This window comes from Melitaea cinxia, chromosome 8, assembly GCF_905220565.1.
Source record: "Melitaea cinxia chromosome 8, ilMelCinx1.1, whole genome shotgun sequence".
NCBI lineage: Eukaryota > Metazoa > Arthropoda > Insecta > Lepidoptera > Nymphalidae > Melitaea > Melitaea cinxia.
The window spans coordinates 6,754,763-6,778,962 of record NC_059401.1 but is presented as its reverse complement, the minus strand read 5'-3'; the positions used below and the strand labels follow the sequence as shown (position 1 = coordinate 6,778,962).

General features: G+C 31.4%; 1 protein-coding gene and 1 long non-coding RNA gene across 2 annotated transcripts; one reads left to right on the top strand and one right to left on the bottom strand.

The window, feature by feature from the left end:
- The first annotated feature begins 2,437 nt into the window (after positions 1–2,437).
- On the top strand, positions 2,438–5,484 carry LOC123655511 (androgen-dependent TFPI-regulating protein-like). Its single transcript, XM_045591286.1, has 4 exons — positions 2,438–2,704; positions 4,040–4,183; positions 4,478–4,698; positions 4,787–5,484. Exons 1-4 carry the CDS (start codon positions 2,495–2,497, stop codon positions 4,971–4,973), a joined length of 762 nt encoding a protein of 253 aa, XP_045447242.1. The 5' UTR covers positions 2,438–2,494; the 3' UTR covers positions 4,974–5,484.
- Positions 5,485–14,099: 8,615 nt separating this feature from the next.
- On the bottom strand, positions 14,100–23,970 carry LOC123655514. The gene is made up of 3 exons (XR_006743420.1): positions 23,877–23,970; positions 17,338–17,344; positions 14,100–14,112 (listed from the first exon to the last, which is right to left on the bottom strand). It is a non-coding gene; the product is annotated as an uncharacterized LOC123655514 (long non-coding RNA).
- Between the last annotated feature and the right edge of the window lie 230 nt (positions 23,971–24,200).

The window sequence follows — 24,200 nt, the reverse complement described above, 5'->3', positions numbered from 1 at the left end:
AGTTTTCTTAAGGATAAATTTAGACATGAAGCTTTAATTGAATTCCCATTCACATGTCATCCTTAAATGATAGGCTTAGACCCGCAACATTTGCAGTTAAAAAAGTTTGTAAACTGACTGACATTGCTACTGCGCGTTTAATAATATTTTAGATATTTTCATAGTATTACGTCTTACGATCTGTTACTGTGGGGTAATGCTACAGACATCGAGACTGTATTTATTTTGCCAAAAAGAGCTATTTGCGGCTTTTATGATCTTGGAGCTCAAGTCTCCTTGCGGGATGTTTTTCATTAGGTAAGCCATATGAACAATTGCGTCACAATATATTTATAACAATATTATGTATATTATACACGAATATCGATTATTTTGATACAAAAAATACAAAATAGTTTCTGGGATTTTTTATACATGCAAGTATCATAATACAGAAAGGAGACGTTTACTTTGTGCAGTCGGAAACTTGGAGTTACAATTTTGCTATTCCTTGTTAATGAATTTAAAGTTTACATTATAAATAATTGAATAGCTTATAGTTCAGTTTAGGATTAAATAAATGATAAAGATGAATGAAATTAGTGATGCTGTATTTCATGCAAGATATAGTTTTATATTAAAACACATTTTTTTTTTAATAGGAACAATGGACTTTCTTGTCGACTCTTCTCTGCAGATTTTACATTCTGGATCAGTGGTAGTTTCACCTTTGACGATAATTAAAATTTCAAATTGTGGAATGACGATTCGAATGTGCTTTTGAAGCCTATTTGAATAAATTTAGTTTAATTTTGATGGGATCAAATGGCAACTAATCCGCAACAAACTAAAAAAGAATCACGTTAATCGGATCAAAAATCACGGCGTAATCGGTATATATACAAAATACCGACCTAATTGAGAAGCTACTTCTTTTTGAAGTCGTTTAAAAATACTTACACTTAATGCGATTATTATGTAGTTACATATGAGTATGATCCACAGGTCACATTTATGTTTCTAAAGTGTATTTATAATAAATAAATAAATTGTACAGATTTACATAGTACCTAAATCAATATTTAAGTTTATGTATTTCTTATATTTATGAGAAATGTGTGGAGTATAGAAACGGAAAAATATTGTAACCTACGTAATGATATACATACATTGTTTTTACGTGGGTTTATCTTTAGTGTAGTAATGTTGATTTCATTAATTTCCAGTACAAATTTAAGTTGTTTATAATAATTAATTTTGTTTTTTTTAAGCACCGAATTTACACGTATCAGTAGGCAGCACATACAAAAAATAGTATTTTTAACTGACTTTCAAAAAGGAAGTTTCTCAATTCGATTTTATTTGAGTATATGTCAACTTTTTTAACTGAGGTAGGGCACAGCAGGATATTTCTTGCTCAAATATGGAGCAGCCTGACTGGTACCTTATCCTTACAGAACATCACAGCTATTATAAATAGTACTGCTTTCAAGCAGTGTTGTGTTCCTGTTGGTGAGTAAGGTGACCAAAGCTCCTCGGGGGGAATTGGGGATAGGGTCGGCAATGCGCTTGCGATGCTTCTGGTGTTCCAGTTCCATACGCTACGATAATCACTTATCATCAGGTGAGTAAATTTTTTTTTTACTTTGTGGATCGATTTCAATTTTTTTTTTACCGGAAGATGTTAAGAGAGTCCCTCATACCGCGTATTTACTTCACTATATTTTGGACGACCTACGTTGTATTATTCTGCATAACTTTTCACTGGGTATACTGATGCTCGGGTCGGCAACGCGCTTGCGATGCTTCTGGTGTTGCAGGCGTCTATTAGCTACGGTAATCTCTTACCATCAGGTGAGCCGTACGCTTGTTTGCCGAACTAGTGACATAAAAAAAAGCTGATGCTTGCTTTGTAGTCCCATTTAAATTTGATTGAGATCTGGCGACTACTTTTTGAGTACTCTTTGACTCCCGTATTTACTTGACTATATTTTTTTGTCTACTTATGTTGGTGTACTTGTCGACGTAATTGAAGTCGTTTTTTTATTTGCTAGCCAACACAGTTATAGTATATTAAAGGGAACTTGGATACGACGAAGTGGCTTAAATCAAATCCTTATTAAATTAGTTTTTGATGACTAATGAATATATTGTCAATTTTTTTTTTCTTTCTTTGATATGTATTATTTCTGTTTTTGGTGTACAATAAAGTGTATTATTATTATTATTATTATTATTTTTGAAGTAGGATTTATTAAACGTAGTTGTTTTTTTTATAAATATAATTCAAGGTCTCTGCCGTTTTAAAAATAAAAAATTCCATTTATAAAAGTTTCGTTTATAAATAATTATATCGTATTTTCAAACACACTCGATACGTCAGAATGGGTTTGTATTTCCAAAGTTATTTTCGCAACATATTTTATGTAATCAGAGTAAACTTGGACATCTTATTATTTTTACGTTTACCTGTCACGTCAGTTCTCTCTTGAGTCTAACTGCTTTTAGACGTAAAATGTCAGAGATAAAGAATATAGCATTTAATTTTAGCACGCTACGAAGCGGCACGTCATTGAAAATACGACTGTTTTTATACATTGTAACATTCGTACACGCTGTGTTTATGTCGTTGAAACTATTCAACATTGATTTCGGTTCATCGGATGATCCAAATATGCGTCAATATTCGAAACTCAAATGGAAATTGATAACAGCTTGGTTTAATGTAAGTAACAAAATTTTGATTTTTTTCAATTTCATCACTTGTACATTTTTCGTAAACATTGTGACCAATTTTGATTATTTAGAAAATATAATTTCATTTGTGATTATTCTTCAATAATTGCAGCTTTAAAACATCTTTCTTATATTAAGTCTAAATAATTTATTATTAATAAAAAAATATATATACATATATAAAATAATGTACAAAACGACCACTAATTAAGAATCTGGTATAAATTCTTAGGCATGTTCTGACAACTATTATGCTAAAAATAAGAACTAATTAAAAGGCATTTTCAAGTATAATGTGAAGTAATTCATAGCTATTATTTCACATACAGTGTAGTAATACATTTTTAAACATATTGTAACGATGAATAATTTTATTTGCGCTATAGACCGTTAAATAAAACACAGCTAGCCATTCGATTAATTATAACAACTGCATATATTTTTTTTACCTAATCATAAATTAAAGATCAAATTAAGATTAAAAATGTGTACACATTTTGTGTAACTAAAAAATAAATATTTTTATATTATCTTTAGTAGAATATTTATGTTCTTACTGTTTTGTTTTTCTTTTAATAAATACGAATTTAATACAAATTGCTAGCCAGAAAGTAATTTTATATTGTAATATCACATTTGTTGTATTTATTTAAAATACTCAGACAAACTGTGATCTATTTTGAAATATAATGAATTGATATTTTTAATTGCACTTGATAATATCATGAATTCTGATTGCAAAAGATTACAAAGTATTTGTTTTAGTTTGTTTTAGAGGTATATCCTGCTCAAAATTTATAGCAACCCGACTGAGCAAATATCTCAATGTTACAGAATATTACAGGTAAAAAACACTGCTTTTCAGTAGTGTGTTCTTGTGGTAAGTAAGGTAGTCAGAGCTCATGGGGAAAGTAGGGGAAGGTCGGCAATGCGCTTGCGATGTTTCTGATGTTGCAGGCGTTTTACCGCTTACTATGGTGGACCGTACGCTAGTTTGCCGGCCTAGTTGTATAAAAAGTTATTTTTTTTATAATAACGGTTCAAGGAAACTTTTGAAAACTACTTGAACAAAGTAATTTTTGATTTTGAGCCTTTTTTTAATTTGGTGGTTTGTTTGGATTTGTTCATTATATTAGTTGACATAATTTGTCTGTCTATTCAAGATTTGCTTAGTGTTTTACTTTTTTTAGCAAAATACTTGAAGATTTGAAGACACGGTGATGATTATTTAGCGGTGGATTTCCGTATCCGTAATAAAATTTCAAAGTATAAGTTTTCTTACACGAAATGACTAGTCACACGTGTAATATGTTTTATTTTTCAGCTAGTAACTTTAGGATACTTAGTGATCTGCATTTACTGTGATTGGACTGAACTGACAGAAAATACCAAATCGATTCACATATATAAAAAACTAAAGAAAATTAAGTCATTTTCATTTTCAAGCGTTATTTTCCCAACAACGGCTGTGAGTATTTGTAGTTGTACTTTACCTAGAAATTTTATTTTTGTGTATTAGAATACATTTTATTAACTTATCATTATAATCTTCAATAAATCGATATATTCTAAAATCTTCTCTAAGATTATTTGTTATATTGTGATATCGTATTTGTTTTTATTGTATTTGTTTTTGCTAAGACTTATTATATACGAGTATATTGATATATAATAAGTCTTGGCAAAATATATGATATTGATAAAGTAGTAACACATTATCCCCTCTTAAATATTTTATTTCATATAAAAATTACTGTTACAGTTCGCAGATATACTTTTCTGGACAATCTGGCATCACAAGAAGGAGCTAATGATGCCTCTGTCAGCAGATAAATACATTACTATTTGGGATCAACATAGTATGCACACCGTTTCCCTTATATTCGTTTTATTTGAATTGATATTTGTTAATCGAGAGAAGCCTAAGAATAAAGTTGCTGAGATATTCGTAATGATTACATTTATCACCCTATATATTATAACGTTAGTTACTTCTGTGAATATTTTTAAATACGAGTCATATAATACAAGAAATTATACATTTAACACAATTTTGTTTTTCTTTTTACAGGTGTTTAGTTAGTTTACTTAACGGAGAATATGTTTACCCTTGCTTTAAATTATTTTCATTCTACAAACTGCTGCTTTTAATGTTGTATACATACATATCACATTTATTCTATTATACTATTCAGTGGGCGATTGTAGATTTGATTAATAATAATTACCAAGGAAATATTTCCCAAAAACTGACGTAATTCCTTCGAGCATTGAAGCTGTAAACAGAAACTGTAGCTACATAATTATATTAGTTGTTTACACAGTACTATTATTTAAAGCATGGAGGAGATAAAGGAATTGACTATTATTGTGAAAAACATTTCATCACCGTCTTCTTTTGCCAATCGATTTATTAATTCGAAAAATTCTCAAAGAAAACATTGTACACTGAACAAAATTACAAGAAAAAATAATATTGATAGTTATATCACAATCTGAAGAACTCTTCTGTACAATTGTCTGTGGGAGATAAGCCCAGACACGGCCATACGATGTAGGTGAGGAGCAGGAGGAAGCACAGACGGCCACACTTACACTTGGAACACGGCTATCGACGCCTTAACCCCCGTTTAGAATATATATTCATTAATTTCGTAATTAAAAACAATACTAACAAAAATAATTGAAAATATTATAAAAATACTTTTCGTTTTTACTGGTGTGAAAAATGGAAAAGTGTATAGTTTTAATAAATTGATAAGGACACTATTACTTTAATTTTTTTTTCTATATATTGTGTTTTATATTAACAGATGAAAGATTTTTACTATTTATATTACTCTATATAAGACACATATAGTTAAAAAATGACAGGATCACATAGTAAATTTTCACTCATATCTCTTTTCCATTTCTTGAGGAAGAAAGCTTTTATCATCCCACTACCAAAACCTCGATCCCTGTCTTACTTAATACCACCCGATATCGATCCATCGAGCTCTTCAAGGTCATAAAATAATTTGGTCACCAACAACTTTACTCCTTTACCCTTTGGTTAACAATAACTCACACTTTCACACTTCATCTCCTCCGATGTCAGCTGTAGTGAATACGACACGTCATTGAATTTGTCAGATCGTACTGCTTATAGTAAGAATACAAACACAATAGACAAACAATTTTAGTAAAATTAAAAACCTACATAACAAATTGAAGCACAAAAGCAAGTATATTAAATTAATATTACTATGTGCATAAATAAATATCTAACAACGTATAATGTTGAATGCTTAAAGAGATATTTAAATATTTGCAATACCGCGAAACGGATATACATTCGTAAGTTGTAAGTCCATTTATGACATTAATAGGTAAAGGTATTGTACACTTGTATTACAAGTGAATATGAAATTTAATTTGAATTAATTAAATTTAAATTTAGAATTATGTATTGCTAATTATAAAATAAACGATAAAATTTAGAGACTTGATATATGTATATCATATGTAAAAATACAAAAATATAATATACAAAAATCTAAAGGTATTAAATAAACAAAATTAAAGAAATGTATAAAAACTTTTTTCCCACATCTGAAATTACTTTAAAAAATTCATCGTCGTCGTCGAGCCTAGCTATGATTTAATTTTATTCCACATTCTTCCAGGAAGTAGACCTATAGTATGTACTATAGTGTAGACTAGTGCCGGAAGTGAAAGTGCCTGGCTCCTCGAACGTACAATCCATTTTCCTCACCCTTATCACCTACTTCATTTCTCCTAGCTAGCAACGCATTCGCATCTCTGGTGTGCTTCGATCACTGTCTAGTGCTCTCAGTGTTGTTTGGTGACCACTTAGGGACTTAATGACCTTTTCGTTAACTGGATATTTTTCTTTTTAGTACCACTTGAATTTCTATTGTTGTTCGATGTTGTTAAAGACATTTATTTGTTGCTAATGCTGCTATTTGGTATTTATTACATTAAAAAAAATTTATGATCATAGGTATGTTAATATTTTTCTTGCATTTTTCTTACCTTTATCACTGTTTAATTTTCATCATCTGTATTTGTACAGATGCGCATAAACGGCACAGTTGCAGTTAGTATTTAACTAATAACCAATGGGATAGCAATGTACATAATTATGATTTTTTAAAGCTCATAAATGTTGATATAGAGAACCTAAAACTATAAATAAAAGCATAATTAAAAAATCAAACTTAATAGTTACTTGTTAATATTTTGGATGTACATGTGTATTTTCAGCGATTTTTTATTGTCTTATTGTACCTTTTCTAATCGACTTCCAAAAAGGAAGAAGTTCTTAATTTTACTGATATCTATACTAATATTACAGACGTTAGGCTTTGTACACGTCCTAACGCAGAGACCACAATCAACATTAAGGGCGCCTCTCGTACGAATAGACATAGGTCTTAACAATAGGATGAAGCTGACCAAATTAGTTAGGAATCCTGATATACGTATAATTTGAAGTAATCGTTGTATGAACATAACATACATAAGCCAGATGTTGTCAAAATTATTCGAAAATTATTTTACCAAAATATCGAATTTTAACTGCTGAAACCGATGTAACCGCTATTTGAAATCATTATGTTACCGCATTAATGAAAGATAATTTTATACTCTAGAATGTGAATAAATAAACACGTAAATACTGCACAGAAAAGAGGTCGGTTTGGTCGATCAGTTTTTTATACAATTATCAAAAACTAGTGGTCGCCCAGTAGTCGAAATTCGACCATAATTGATTTAAATTATAAGTTTATTATACATTATTAAGGTTCTGTTGTCAAAGACTATACTTCTATAATAATAAACAAAAGAGTATATATGTGTAAGTTTTAATAAAATGTCAGCATTCTGCTCTCCTTCTTTGTATAAATTATAAGTGTGCGAAATTTCATACTCATCCGTTCGTACAATTTTCGTCAAAAAGGGTACAAAGTTTTTGCTTCACTTATTGATATATCGATAAATAAAAAGGTGTGATACATTATGCAACGGCTTATAATTTTAATCTCGTAATAATTTTTTTCACGGCATTAAATTGTAATTTAATCTTTATTTCATAAAGCTAGATCTGATACTTTTGAAAATATTGAAGATTCTCTAACCGACCCTTTTTCTTTGTGCTCCAGTTTAGTACTCAAATTATGTTCGAAATTTCGTTGTTAAATAATGATTTTATACTATAACAATTTGAGTAAATGTAACATAATTTTAAGTAGCTATAGTTAAAAAACAATCAATTGGTAAAACCAATTGTAGCATATTTATTATATCATTGCCAATCAGATCAAAGTAAATTAGATAGCTGAGTTCACCGACCGAGTTCATTGACAGATTGAGCCTTCACACAATACGGACGCGTCTTTTGTTATTTTTTAAAAATTAATAGCAATTCATAAAAATAAAATTTTATCAATAACTAGCGACCCGCTCCGGCTTCGCACGGGTATAAAATATAATTATAGCCTATGTCATTCACTGAAAAAATGATTAAAATCGATCCAGTAGTTTTGATTTATTCATTACTGCCCGTGGCCCGCACGCGTTAACTTAGAGTAAAAGCCGGCCGGAACCGCCGCGAACGCTACGTACCGCGACTTTTAAAACTGTAATATCTTCGAAAATATTCATTTAAATCATTTGCTGTAAAGGGCCATATAGATCTTTATTAAATAAAAAATATATTTAAGGTATTTAATTGGATAAGGATTAATGCTGTATTGGTTAAAATCGAAAATTAGCCATTATTTGTCGTAAAAAGTAAATGACAAAAAAATGTTATTGTGGGATATCCATAAGAGATAGGTATATACCATCGCGGAGTTTTCTGTAGACCTTTTCAATGTGTACAATACTTAGTACATTATTTTGATAAATCTCGTAGGGTTCAGCCTGCGTTTGCAATTTAAGCGAAAAAAAAAATTATTATTTACGACATAACATTAGAAAACTCAAAAATAACAGTATTTCTCCACTATTTAATGGATGTTATTATACATATAAACGTTCCTCTTGAATCAATCTATCTATTAAAAGGAACCGCATCAAAATCCGTTGCGTAGTTTTAAAGATTTAAGCGTACATACATGTGCAGGGACAGAGAAAGCGACTTTGTTTTATACTATGTAGTGATTCATAGTAATTAATCATCAAAAATTCGATGTTCACCCATATTTTTAAATGGATGAAAATTATTTTATATTTACTTAAGTTTATTAAATAATTGTGTTTGCTCGCAAACGAAAAAAAAACCGACTTCAATTACATCGACGAGTAATACAACGTAGATCGACGAAAAAATACTCAAGTAACTGCACGTTATCAAAGATTACTCAAAAAGTAGTTATCAGATCTCAATGAAATTTATATGTGACCACATGACAAACATCAGCTTTCGATTAAATTAAAAATTATTAAAATCGGTACACTCAGTAAAAAGTAATTGCGGATTTTCAAGAAGTTCCCTCGATTTCTCTGGGATCCCACTATCAGATCCTGGTTTCCTTATCATAGTACTAAACTAAGAATGTCTTCTTTCCAACAAAAAAAGAATTATCAAAATCGGTACACCCAGTAAAAAGTTATTGAGGATTTTCAAGAATTTCCATCAATTTCTCTGAGATTCCATCATCAGATCCTGGTTTCCTTATCATGATACCAAACTAGGGATATCTCCTTTCCAACAAAAAAAGAATTATCAAAATCGGTACACCCAGTAAAAAGTTATTGCGGATTTTCAAGAATTTCCATCAATTTCTCTGAGATTCCATCATCAGATCCTGGTTTCCTTATCATGATACCAAACTAGGGATATCTCCTTTCCAACAAAAAAAGAATTATCAAAATCGATACATCCAGTAGAAAGTTATGCGGCATAATACAACGTAGGTCGACGAAAAAAGCGTCAAGTAAAAACGCATTATTAGATATAGCTCGAAAAGTAGTTGTTAGATCTCAAATAAATTTAAATGGGACCAATTGGCACACACCACCTTTCGATTAAAAGAAAATTTGTCGAAATCGCTCCACCCAGTCAAAAGTTCTGATGTAACATACATTAAAAAAAAAAATACAGTCGAATTGAGAACCTCCTCCTTTTTTGGAAGTCGGTTAAAAATAAATCGCTAACCGGTTGGCTGAAGCTCGTTTATTCTTCTTTTTTTGTAAAATTACTATATATTTTAAAGGGAAGATTCCATGTAGAAATAAATATATAGAAACAATTATTCGTGTCATACTTACATATTTTTTTTGCCATACTGCAACTTAATTTATAATAATTTATAATTTACTTTTACCTAATCGATTGTTATATGTTTACATTTTGCCATTATTCGGATTGCTACTTTTATTTGGTCTCTCTCTGTCTCTCTCTCAAATCTCTAATCTCAAAAACGAAACATATTTCGTTTTGTGCATTTATTAACATTCGTTAAGTTTTTTTTTATGTTCTTTTTAAATATCAGACCACGTGTTGACGGAGCAACTAGCTTGTGTGCTAGGGATCGCAGGTTCAGTTCCTGTTATTTACCGTGGTCTGGGAGTTTATGCTTGCGTTTTGCTTTACGATTGCGGACCCCTGACATTGTACTCACATTGTTGTCTAATTAAGTACGAGGCCTTCAAACAAAAATATAGGTATTTACATAGATCACAATGTCTTTACGATGTAAACTTGCTCCTCTTTTTGAGTATCCACTCAATAAAAGTTCATCTGTCACAAACGTTTAACTATTTTTATTGGTCACTCCTTTCCTTACTACAAATATCGGAAATAACTAAACAGTCGTTTACTGGTATCATACCAATGAATATTGAAAGAAAACTTATAATATAAAAACAAATATCGAGTGTGGAAAGGCATATTGTATTAACCGCCATTTTTGGCGATATCGAGTTATATATACCGTTGGAATCGGGAGAATGAACTCTTTCGAATGGTCCTGGTTCGAGCTCGATCTGACGACTTTTATGGTCGTTAATACACCAGTGATTTTGAAGTTTTTCATATTTTCTTGTGTTTTAACTCTATAGTAAATAGTGGATTTTGTCATTAAAACACCTCATAACTTAAAATCTTATCTTATGCTACTTTGCCTTGCTTGACTTTAACCAAATTTAAATGTTAAAACAATTTACCAAATTATAATATTATCATTTTTGTAATTGATACATTATACCCAACTTGACTTTTCTTGATCAGTAGAATTAAAACATTTTACTCCGATTTTAAATGTTAGTCATTGTAAATTAATACATTTTACTCTACTATAAAATACCATTGTTTCCAAGATAATACATTTTACCTATCCAAAATAAGGTAACATTATGCGTTGAGTCGTTTTTCTGTTCTTTCTAGAATCTATTTTAATATAATAAAACAAAATTTACTTGTTTTTTTTTTTACAAATAAAATCTTCATTTAAACTGACTATTTGTCATTCCTCAAAGATATCATAGTGAGTATTTGAATCTTCGTACCTCCGCCAACAAGGCAGATGTTCTACCAGACTCAGATTTTGAAGACATTTCTAATGTTGAGATAGATGATAACTGAGTATTACCTAAGAAGTTTCATTAAACCACTCGTTATGGTGGACTGAAAAGTTTTTTAATAGTTAGGTGTTAAGATTTTGAGTTACTTTTTGTAAATCTTTTAAAAATACTGAAAATCGTTAAGTACAAATTAAAACTGTCCAAAGTACATATTGTCGCTTAATTTTTTTTTTCAAGTATTAATTTAAGTTTAATAATAATTATATGTTATATAGTAAGTTTGTAAACGTCAGTATGAAAGTTTAATTCAGTTTTTTAATTGTAACTTTATGATTTATTTTTCATTTTTTTTTGTTTTGTTTTAAAGTTTAGTTTGTGGCTTAAATGGTAGTTAAGTGTATGGTTAAGCTACTTGACCCTCTTTGTTCGAATACACTGATGTCTGTACAACTGTTTTACCAGGTTTGCATAGATATGAAAAGGTTACATAAAAGTGTTTACCTCTTTCGGGTCATGATTGGATTTGTTTTTAAGTCATTTTACGCGATAGCAATATCACATTTATTTGCATATAAAACAATTTACTTGAAAATATTAAATTATATTCTGGATATAAAACACTTTGCTTGACATTTTTTGGGTGTAATATTTGGTTATAAACTAATTTTACCTATCTGAGATTTTATGGTATTTTGTATTAACTCCATAAAATAATACAAATATTAGACATACGTTATTTTTTATTAAATGTATACATTTGTAATAAATTTTATTACTATTTCACATAATTTCATAGAGATATCTCCAATACTTTAAAAGTTATGAAGTTTTTAAAACTTTAATCGTCTCTCCTGATCATTTTACTAGATGGCGGATAATACATTATGCCTTTCCATCGTCGATATATATATTTAATTTAATCTATCCAATTCTAATAACACTTGTTACTTAATGTCTTCAGACTCAACGAGCTAATCCTTTAGTAATTCTATTACAGTTGAATAAAGCAATATCATTAGTATTACGGCTGAAGCAGTAAAAGTGCAGTAACTTAACTCCAGCGATACTCCCTTTATTCGTCAAAGGTAATATTGACTCGTTTCTTTTTAAAGTGAATTCCCCAATTACTTAGACTTTAATTTGTAAAGTATCGAAAGGATTTGTTATTACGCCTAATTGCAAATTTTGTGTATTAAAATCCCGTGACTTTAATAAAATAAAATTATTGACAACGCTTTCTAAAAAAAAAAAACCAACATTCATATAAACACAGATTTATTTTAGATTGTTTTACAATTTCTGTTGTAGTCTACTTCAAACAAAAAGATACTATACTTCCTATACTGTACAACCTTTTCGACATAGGAAGACCTTTTTTGCCATGACATATGGTACATACAATACTAATCCGAAAAAAGTTACTTCATAAATGACAAGGACCTCACAAAGGCTAAGGTCGGCCATTGACAAGCTTATCATTTTATATACTGATTTCCAGGTAGGTACTTATGAGTCTTAATATGGGTTTTTATAGTCTGTCGATATCAAATTAAACATGTCTCTAGTAAAAAAACTATTTAAATCCAGAGAAAATTAAAATCGAAATACAAACTTTGATTTACTCACAAATCAAGCGAAAAAAATCTTCAACCATGTACAAATATAGACTTTACTGATAAACAACTTGTCATCGATGCAAATAAAATCTACGTAAAAAGAAAATTGAGAAAATAACTTAATGTTTGTAGTTCGTGCCTTTTACGAAGAGATTAGGATGTGGAGTTTTGGCGGATAGAATCGGCAAATTGATTCTATCTCTTCCTTATAAAATATATTTTTTTGTTTTTCTTATACATATGTGATTTTGCAACATATACCCGTATGTTTTTCATTACGCCTGTATACGTAAATAGGCATTGATATATAGGTATATGTGTGTAATGTAGGCAGCATATTTTGTACATCTAGTTCATTACTTTATTTGTTTAATTGTTTTTGTATCATCGTCTTCATTATAACAAACTGTGTTCGTATGAATATATCATACAAATTTACCGTATCATTTTTATAGACGGGTAACTGCAAATAGTGGTAATGAATAAAAAAATAAATAAAAATGCTCGTATACTTAATTAGAATCGCATACACGCCACATTAAAATATTTTCGTCATAAATAGTAAGTAATTTTCGTTCAAAGTTGCAGTGTCATCCTCATCATTCAGAAATTATAGCCTCAAGAGAACAAGTAACCGATATAGGCAGTAGAATCAGCAAGTTGAAGTGGCGTGAGTTTACCACATCTAATGACGACATTGGGGAGACCTATGTTCAGCAGTGCACTTCGATAGGTTGAAGCAAGCTATTATACCCAACTCTTATAAATTGAGGAGCTCTATGACTTTCATAATTAACTTACCAGATTGAATGATAACTCTTACTCAAATTAATTACAAAATTCACAAAAATTTCACGAGCTGTCAATTTTTAAATGTTCTAAGAAAATAGGAACTCGTAATTAATTTTATTACTAGTTTATACGGTGCATTTCATAATCAAAATCAAAATCAAAAAATAGTTTTATTCAAATAGGCTCCAAGAACACTTTCATATCGTCATTTTACAAATTAAAACTTTAAAAATAAATTAGTATATTTGTAGAAGTAAAGCTACCACCGATTCGGAATGTAAATTCTGCAGAGAAGAATCAGCAAGATACTCCGCAGTTACTCTTTTGAAAGTAATATATAAACTGTGTTTTAGTACAAAATTGGAAACATGTTGCATGAAATACAGCGTCACTAAATCCACACATCATCATCATTTATCAACTATGTAATCCTGCACCGAGTAATAAGCTTTATCTATAATTTTTTTTTAATAAAAACTTTAAATTTATGTTAACAATTCCAAAATCGTTTGTGGTATTTTATTATACATGCGAATACCATGACCCAGAAAGGAAACGTTTACTTTGCGCAGTCGGAAACTTGGAGTTACAATTTTGTTATTCCTTCTCGTGTTTACAATGCGATTATTACTATTTATTATAAAACAATGAATATTTTAGTGGATATAAATAATATTGTTATAAATATACTGCGATGCGATCGTTAATATGTCCAGCTTTTGGAAAACATCCCGTAGGGAAACTCGAGCTCCAAGATCGTAAATGCCGCGAATAGCCCTTTTTGCAAGATAAATATAGTCTCAATATTTGCAGCATTACCCCACAGTAACAGGTCGTAAGACATAACACTATGAAAATAGCTAAAATATATTAAGCGTGCAGTTGCAACGTCGGTCAGTTGTCGTACTTTTCTAACTGCGAATGCCGCGGAGCTGAGTCTAACATTCAAGGATGACAAATGGGAATTCCACTGAAATTTTGAGTCCAAATGTATCCCTAAGAAAACTGTAGTATCATTGACAATAAACCTCTCGTTATTTATTATAAAATTATAATTTGGATGCTTAACATTAGGTAACGAAAACACAACGCACTTGGTTTTTTTGGCGTTTAAAATCAAGTTGTTTATTTTAAACCAATCTTGAATTCGAGACAAAGAAGCGTTTACGTCATCATAATTTACTTTTTTCCTATCAACTTTAATTTGCAAATAGCACTATATCACAAATATATTTAACATAAAATGGCAGATCATATATATATATTAAAAAAAGAAATGGACCCAGAATCGACCCCCGTCGAACGCCCATTTTCAGCACAGATCCAGAAGACTTCGTTCCGTTTATTGATACGTGTTGAATTTTATTAGAGAGATATGAAGCAATTGGATATTTCTGGAATATGTCTTTAATAAAATAAAATAAATATGAAATGAAAAAGAAAGAGATGATATAAGTGTAAAGAAATGTTCTGACAACAATTGACGAAGATAGCAAACGTAATTAAAAAATACGATTTTTCTCGATTCCTGGACCCTAATGTCATTCCTATGGTCACCAACCCGCCTGCCCAGCGTGGTGACTATGGGAAACACGAGTTCACGCATTTTTGGCGCAAGCTTGTGGAGGCATATGTCCAGCAGTGGACTCCTAGGATTCCCATCCCTGGGAGACCATTTCTAAAATATGTTGTTCAAATAAAAAAGATTTTTCTAATTCAAAAATTTTGGAGAACTGTAGCTTGTTCGTCTAGCAGCTGCAGAGAGATGCGGACGAGCGCGGTGAGTAGCGGTGAAAAACGTACAGGTGAGATCAGTAACCGAAAGCACATGGCATCATTACAATAGATGGGCAGAAAGAATGATGAAATTCAAATTCCTGTTTTAGAATTATCAATAACTAGCGACCCGCCCCGGCTTCGCACGGGTGCAATGCTGATACTTAATACTATCTATAACAAAAGATATGTTAGAAACATCTAAAACTATCATTCTTCCTCTACCATATTTTCATGTATTATACATATAAACCTTCCTCTTGAATTGCTCTATATATTAAATAAACCGGAAGGGATCTAAGCATATATATGCACAGACAGACGGGAAGCGAGTTTGTTTTATACTATTTAGTGATGACATTCATTCATTTAATAAATCTTTTCCCAGCGAGCATTTTTAGGATGTAAAATTCATGTGTTTAGATATATTGAACGAAAACACTGGTAGACTAATATTAATACAGGAATAACGTATGTTCGTTTGTATAACCCGTACCTGCGTTTAAAATTTTTATATCATTTCCTCGATTTGACCACTAGCATAAAGTAACTGTAATAAATCTGTGAGTCTTACCTGCGCCAGTGAGATAGTTCCATGATCCGATGATTTGTAGACAAAATGTGCCTCGAGAAAGAAAATTATGTGCTTTTAAATGTAACGATTATTCTTCCATTTATTTCATAGCGATAGTCTCTAATAATATTGAATAAATTTTATTTTATACTATGTTGTATGCAACAAATACATTACCAACAAAGCTTAAAGATAGTTTTTATAAGGTACAATTGGTGGTCTTATGGCTAATTAGACATTTCTTCCAGACAACACAAACATAAAAAAGAAAACTTAATGTCGACATTGGGTAAGTGGTCTAGTTGTATAATAAACTTACATATAAATCTCTACATTCTAATATTTACAGAAAATACATAAGTAAATAAAAAGAAGAATAATAATATGATAATATAGATTCCGTCATAAACTAATGAAGTAATCAATAAATGTAAATTGAAGAGAAAAACAAAAGAAACTGCCCCATATAATATTATTTAAATCGTATCCATATTAAGATATTGATTCTAGCGTGTTTTTTAAAAGTCAATAGTGTTTAGCCTCCTTTATGGTTAAGGGCTTCAGCATAAGTCTTCGAGATGATTTTAATTCTGAAGTATTTTAAATGTAATAATTATATATATAATTTTATATGTAATAGACGGCAAATTGTTTATATTTGCGATCATACCTGGACTGCCTATAACAGACTTGCGAATTAGTAGGGTTGCTATTTACTATTTCTCTTAATATTTATTAATACTTATATATGTATCTGTATAATTATATATGTATCTATTTTAACAATTAGTAATTTATTTCAACTCTTCACAGAAAAAAAATTGTCAAATTACTCTTTCGACATTTCTCTACATTAACCATCTTCTTTTTTTCAGTATTAAAAAAAATAATATACATTTTATATTTTTTAAGAACGGTAGGAATACTAGCAGGTATACTCAAATGTATAGGTTTTATAATAAACTATGTTATAACAAATGACAGGAGCGTACGTAAATTTGAAGTAATTTTTTATTTATTTTCATTTGTACAAGTTCAATTCAATTTTAAAAAAGCTTAAACATTTAAACAATTATACATGCTGATATAGTGCAGGAAAATACTTTAAAAACTCTGTGATACGTAACATTACGATCAACGGATTAAAAAAAAAACAAATTTATGGTGCCATCTGTTGAACACCCATAAAACTTTTTCTTCTAATTTTTCTTATAAAAATTATAAGCTTACGACATCTAGCGCTGAATAGTTATACTAAATTTCTAATGTTAGCATAACGCAATACTTATACTGTAAAAAAAAAAACGCTAAAAGTATTAAGTAGGAAACAAATTATCTGACGCGTCCGCAACTGATAGCCGATCGGATAACGTTACAAAATAACAAAACTATCCACGATATTGTTATTGTGGTTATTGTTTAGCCTAAGCGCGCACTGGCGGCCTGGCCGCAGCGGTCGGGCCGCGGCGGCCAGCGAAATGTATGTACATCGTATCATAGAGCGCGCACTTGGCCGCGAGCGGCCAGCGGCCGCCGCGGCCAACGAGATTCGAAAAATTGTACGATCGTGCGCTAGCGTGCGCGTACTGGTCGCCGCGGATAGATGTTTTACTCTTTACGGAGTGTTCAAATTATATCGTTATGGGCTATGGCTTGGGAGCGACGCTTGCGGCTGGTCGCGACACTCGCGGCCTGGTCGCAATACTGGCCGCTGTGGCCTGGCCGCCAGTGCGCGCTTAGCCTTAATGTCATTTTCAATTAATCATTACATTAAAATTATATCTAAGGATTTGTAATAATCGTAACTGAATTAGTAGTCATAGTTAGGTAAAATTTGTTATTTATAACCGACCGCAAAAAAGGAGAAGGTTCTCAATTAAACTATATTTTTACGTGTGTTAACTGATAAATTTTTTTAAGGTTATCTTTTGACTTTATACTAGATGTGCCAATTTTGATGATTCTTTTATTATTCGAAAGCTGGGGCTTAAGATTTGATCCCATTTAAATTTAAGCGGAGTCGGACAAGTACTTTTCAAGTTATCTATACTAATATTATAAAGCTGAAGAGTATGTTTGTTTGTTTGTTTGTTTGAACGCGGTAATCTCAAAAACTACTGGTCCGATTTGAAAAATTCTTTGAGTGTTAGATAGCCTATTTATAGAGGAAGGTTATAGGCTATATATCATCACGCTAAGACCAAAAGAAACGGAGCAGCAATGAAGAATGTTTCAAAATCGGGGGTTCTTTTTTTCTTTCGAGAGCTTCCGCTGCTCTTTAAAAGTTCTAAAAAAAGTCCGCGACAGCATATTTTTTTTTTTTTTATACAATACACACACATATACCGCATATATTTATCTTTTAAGGTTGGCTCACTATAACCTTTTTATGCTAACAAGTTCGTTCTAAAATTATGCATTATTTGTGAAGATGTTTTTATAAACATGATATTAAACGTTATCTAAATAAATACTTTACTCATTAAAAGTATTTAATTTAAAACAAAATAGCCGTTATATAATTCGATGTCAATAAGTATCTCAGGAGATATCGCAGTTTTAAAATAACATCGCAGCAAAATAATGATCAAGTATTACGCGCGCCTCTGTTCCACGCGGACGAAGTCGCGCGCAGAATCATTAATAAAGTGGATTTAATTGACCTCAACTATTATGTTCTTTTTCATGTGGTCTAAATTTTGCTTAAAATAAAATCTTAACCTTAACCTTAAGCAAGGTAGAGTAAAGCAGGAAATATCCCGATCAAAATCTGGATTAGGCCCACTGGGGAAGTAACCTCGACCTTGTAGAAGATCACAGCTAAATAATTATAATTCCAAGCAGTGTTGTTCCTGTGGTGAGGAAGGTGACCAGTGCTCCTGGGAGGGATTGGTAATGGGGTCCCATGCGCTTTCGATGCTTCTAGTGTTGCAGGCGTCTATAAGCTATGGTAATCCACCCATACCTTCGCGTGAGCCGTACACTTATCTGCTGACCCAGTTATATATAAAAAAGAAAAAATCCTAACTTATATTACAACTATTAATTGAATATTACCCATAATAGGTATCGGGTATTATTTCATTAGTATTCGTCAATTTTTTTTTTGATATTATTTAAAAAGCAATTATGTGTGAATTTTTTACCAGCTTCAAAAAAAGGAGGCGTTACTCAATTCGACCGAATATATATATATTTTTTATGTATGTTCGGGGATAACTCCGTCGTTTATGAACCGATTTTGACAATTCTTTTTTTGTTGGAAAGGAGATATCCCTAGTTTGGTACCATGATAAGGAAACCAGGATCTGATGATAGGATCCCAGAGAAATCGAGGGAAACTCTCAAAAATCCACATAACTTTTTACTGAGTGTACTGATTTTGATGATTTTTAATTTAATCGAAAGCCGATGTTATCATGTGTTCACATTAAAATTTCATCAAGATCTGATTACAACTTTTGGAGTAATCTTCGATAATGCGTATTTACTCGACTACTTTTTCGTCTACATACGTATAATTGAAGTCGGTTGTGTCGGCTGTTTATAGTTAGTAGACGTCCGTTAAGAACGGATTTTGTGACAGGAGCTGATTAAGGGGGTCTTGAGGCTCTTGCAAGTTTATACCAAAGTCCTTCATTTTTTGTGCGATAAGCTTGAAATTTGGCAAAGAGATAGGTAATAGTTAGTAGACGTTCTCTAAGAAAGGATTTCACGACAAGGGTGTCATGTAAGATATCTAAGAGCTGTCGAAAGGTCCGTCATTAAGTGCCATGAACTTAAAATTTGACGAAGAGGTATTTAATAGTTTTTAAACGTCCATCAGTAACGGATTTTGCGACAAGGTTCCACTTAAAAGGTCTTAGGGCTTTCGAACATCAGCTTCCGAACAATTCAATAGAACCGGAGTAAAGTTGTCTTAGGGCTCTCACAAATTTGTATGAAAGTCCGTTATTTCTTGTGCTACAAGTAAGTAAGTATTGTTAGTAAAAGTTCGGTAAGAACGGATATTATGACAGGACCGGATTAATGTGTTCTAAATTCTCGAGAAAGTTTGTATGATAGTCCTTAATTTTCGTGCTACAAGCTTCAAGTTTGGCAGGGAGATAGTTAATAGTTACTAGGACTGGATTAAGGTGGTCTTAGGACTCGAATAAGTTTGTATGAAGGTCTTTCATTGTTCATACTACAAATACTAAAAAAATATTGTAATAGACGTCCAATTAGAACCGATTTTAAAGGGTTTTTGGAGGGGGGGGAGTTGTATTTGTCATACAATATGTCTCTTGTTATTAGGAGCATGAAACTTAATTTGTGCATCATTGATTTAAAATGATTCATTCATTTTAGAATAAGTGGACAATCTACTGTTAAAGGGATGAAATAGAGATTGAAAGTTTAAATGAGAAATTCGTTTTGTAGCTGAAAACATCAAATTTTAATTCTGGACTACTAATTAAAAACGAGTGAAAATGTGTTTCAGTTTTTGTGAAAATTCTTATCTTAAATGGGTGAAATAGGGGATAAAATCAGCATGGATATCCGTTTTTTCGTAAATCAGAAGCTTTCCATACAAACGAAAGTCACTCACATCAAAATTATTGTAGTTTCATATATAAGTGCGTCTTTTTTCTGCATAAATATTATTTTACCCTATATTTTTAGATTTGTTTAGGTATTGTTTAAAAATGTGTACTCAATATGTACTTTTATCAATTTTAGCTCATAACTACATGAGTTTAAACTTTTTTTTTATATCTAAATAACAACCAAAACTTTTGAAACTTTATTATTTCTCTCAGTATACAAAAAATCATTATTACAGAGAATAAAAATATTTTAACTATTTTAACGTTGAAGTCACTCTCCTTACAAAATAAAAGAACCTGGGCGGCGCACCATGACTTAGCTCTTTTATGGGTCTGAAATAAAATAAAAACAGGACGGATTTTTAATTATTATAAATAAATCTATCAGTCAGTCAATCAGTCAGTCAACTCAGCCTATTGCAGTCCACTGCTGGACATAGGCCTCCCCAAGTTCGCGCCAAAGATCCCGGTTTTCCGCAATCCTCATCCAGTCTACACCGGTAATCTTACGTAGATCGTCGGTCCAACGGACCGGAGGACGTCCCACACTGCGTTTACCAAGACGCGGTCTCCACTCCAGGACCCGTCTGCTCCAACGACCATCGGTCCTGCGGCACAGATGGCCAGCCCACTGCCACTTCAACTTGCTAATTCTGTAGGCTGTGTCGGTTTACTTTCGTTCTCTCGCGGATAGTCTCATTTCTAATCCTATCTTTAAGAGAGATCCCAAGCATAGCCCGTTCCATTGCACGTTGAGCGACTTTAAACTTGTGGACCAGTCCCTTCGTCAGTGTCCCCGTCTCGGCTCCGTATGTTAACACAGGCAGGACGCATTGCTCGAAGACTTTTGTCTTCTATTTTTTTAATCGCGTTTTGTATGTAAAAAAATAAAAACAAACAACGAAATTTTTTTTATTGTTGTTTTGTTTGTTGTTCATTTTGCGATAGCTATTAGTTTATTAAAAAACATATTAAAAATTGAAACGAATCAAACGAGTAGTTTTTTTGCCACGTTTAAAATTTTAGTCAAGGAAATCCTCAAGAAAATTAGATTTGAACGTCTACTAATGATTAATCAGCTACTCCAGCACCATAATAACCTCAGTCCTCAATATAACTCTTCAATTTCTTCAGTTTTTTCAGCTCTCAAAACTAAAATATACAACTCAGGTAGAGAAACCGAAGCAAATGTGTCCCGCCGAACAATAGAATTGCTCACTAGGCCGGCCGGCTTGACTACCTGCTTTGGCGCTGACCGCTTAAATGGGTTTTTCGAAATTTCTAGACCACCGAGTCCCCTTAACTCCAGACAATAGTCGCGTCGTCAGACTCGTTCGATAATTTATTCTTTCTTTATTTTGACCATGTTATCGATACATTCAAAATTGTATGATTCATAAAATACAATACACTCCGCCAAAAGACAATTTGTTTACAATTTATATATTTCTTGTTTTCACGTTTCCTAGAAAAATTAAATAAAAAGGTGTTTTAAAATCTTATAGATGTTCCTTTACTTAGTAAAGCCACAAGATTCTTGATTGTCCGAGTAGCTCGATAAACATTGAAAACGATACATACTTAAGCCTCATCCTTGAAAATCCCTAGGGTTCAAAAGAGCCTTTCGAACGTTTAACAAATTATCCATTCCATGACCATTCATGACAAGATGAGACTATGCATTCAGTAAAAGCTACCTAATTAATCTTAAAGACTGCCTGACTAAATAATAACTAAATCTATAATCGTGAAATATGCTAAGTATACCTAGTTCATACCAATCATAAGATCAAAGGGCAATGCCCACACATTTTGTCGTAAATCTTACAACCTGTTAGGTATATGGTGATTCTATGATATATTAATGACTCAAGGATCAGCAATATTCAATTTTATATATTATTATATAGCGACATACTTTGAAAATTATTAAGTATATTAATGAAACTTCATTACATATAATTAATTATATTTGCTCACAAACGAAAAAAAAAACCGTCTTGAAATTACATCGACAAGATACTTATAGATTACTCAAAAATTTATAATTAGATCTCGATGAAATGTAAATATGACCACATTATAAACATCAGCTTTCGATTAAATTAAAAACCATCAAAATCGGTACACCCAGTAAAAAGTTATGTGCTATAATACAACTTAGGTCGACGAAAAAATAGTCCAGTAAAAACGGAAAAAATTTACATATTAACAGAATTCAGTCATTATAAACTTTGTGTATTTTAAACCAAAGTTAATTTTATTTCCCTTTTATTTATGTCACTAGGTCGGCAAACAAGCGTACGGCTCACCTGATGGTAAGAGATTACCGTAGCTTATAGACACCTGCAAGACAAGAAGCATCGCAAGCGCGTTGCCGACCTAATCCCCAATCCCCCCAGGAGCTCTGGTCGCCTTACTCACCAACAGGAACACTACTGCTTGAAAACAGTATTATTTTGCTGTGATCTTCTGTAAGGTCGAGGTACTACCCCAGTCGGGCTGCTCCATATTTTGAGCAGAAAATTCCTGCCATACCTCAGTTAAACCTTTACTCACCTACCTCAGTTAACCCTTTTAAAATATATCAAAAACTCAAGCAAAAAGGCTTTCATTTTTTAACTCAAACATAATCCATATGTAATAATAATTGTGTTTGCTCGCAAACGAAAAAAAAACCGACTTCAATTACATCGAAGAGTAATACAACGTAGATCGACGAAAAAAGCGTCAAGTAAAAACGCATTATTAAATATAACTCGAAAAGTAGTTGTTAGATCTCAAATAAATTTAAATGGGACCAATTGGCACACACCACCTTTCGATTAAAACAAAATTTGTCGAAATCGGTCTACCTGGTCAAAAGTTCTGATGTAACATACATAAAAAAAAAAAAAAAAAAATACAGTCGAATTGAGAACCTCCTCCTTTTTTGGAAGTCGGTTAAAAATCAAAAGGTACATATTAAACTCAGTCAAGCAATAAAACTTACAAACCTAATAAAATAACAGTACATCTTTCCTAATACCGCCACAAAAAGGCGCTCGGTAATCATTCATGCATTACGGCTCCGACTAAGACTTAGGGCGAAATTAATTATTGGATGCATTATTTTTTTTATACATAACTTATAGATGTACTATTGTACTTCATATTGAAAAAAAATTGTTCAGATAAAGAGGATTTAAAACTAGGTCCAAAATAAAATATAACTTATAATCTTTTTATCTACGTATCGCATTATGATAAAAACATAAATATAATGTAATCATTGTTAACTAGCTAACCTGGCGAACATCGTATCGCCTTATTTTTTTTTTTCTTAAATATAATAATTACATATATCAAAATAAAATATACCCTATCTTTCAAGTTGGATCAAACTGCACACGATGTGCAAATTTGATTAAATTTTGAATTGATATTTGAAATTGATAATTGACGAGTTAAGTAGTTTAAGAGTCCATCGCGGACAAACAACGTGACGCGTAATTTATATATATTAATACAAGCTGACCACCGCAAACTTTGTTTTGCCATATGTTATTAATATATAATTATAATATAATTGAATATTAATAATTTGACACGTTTGTATTGTAT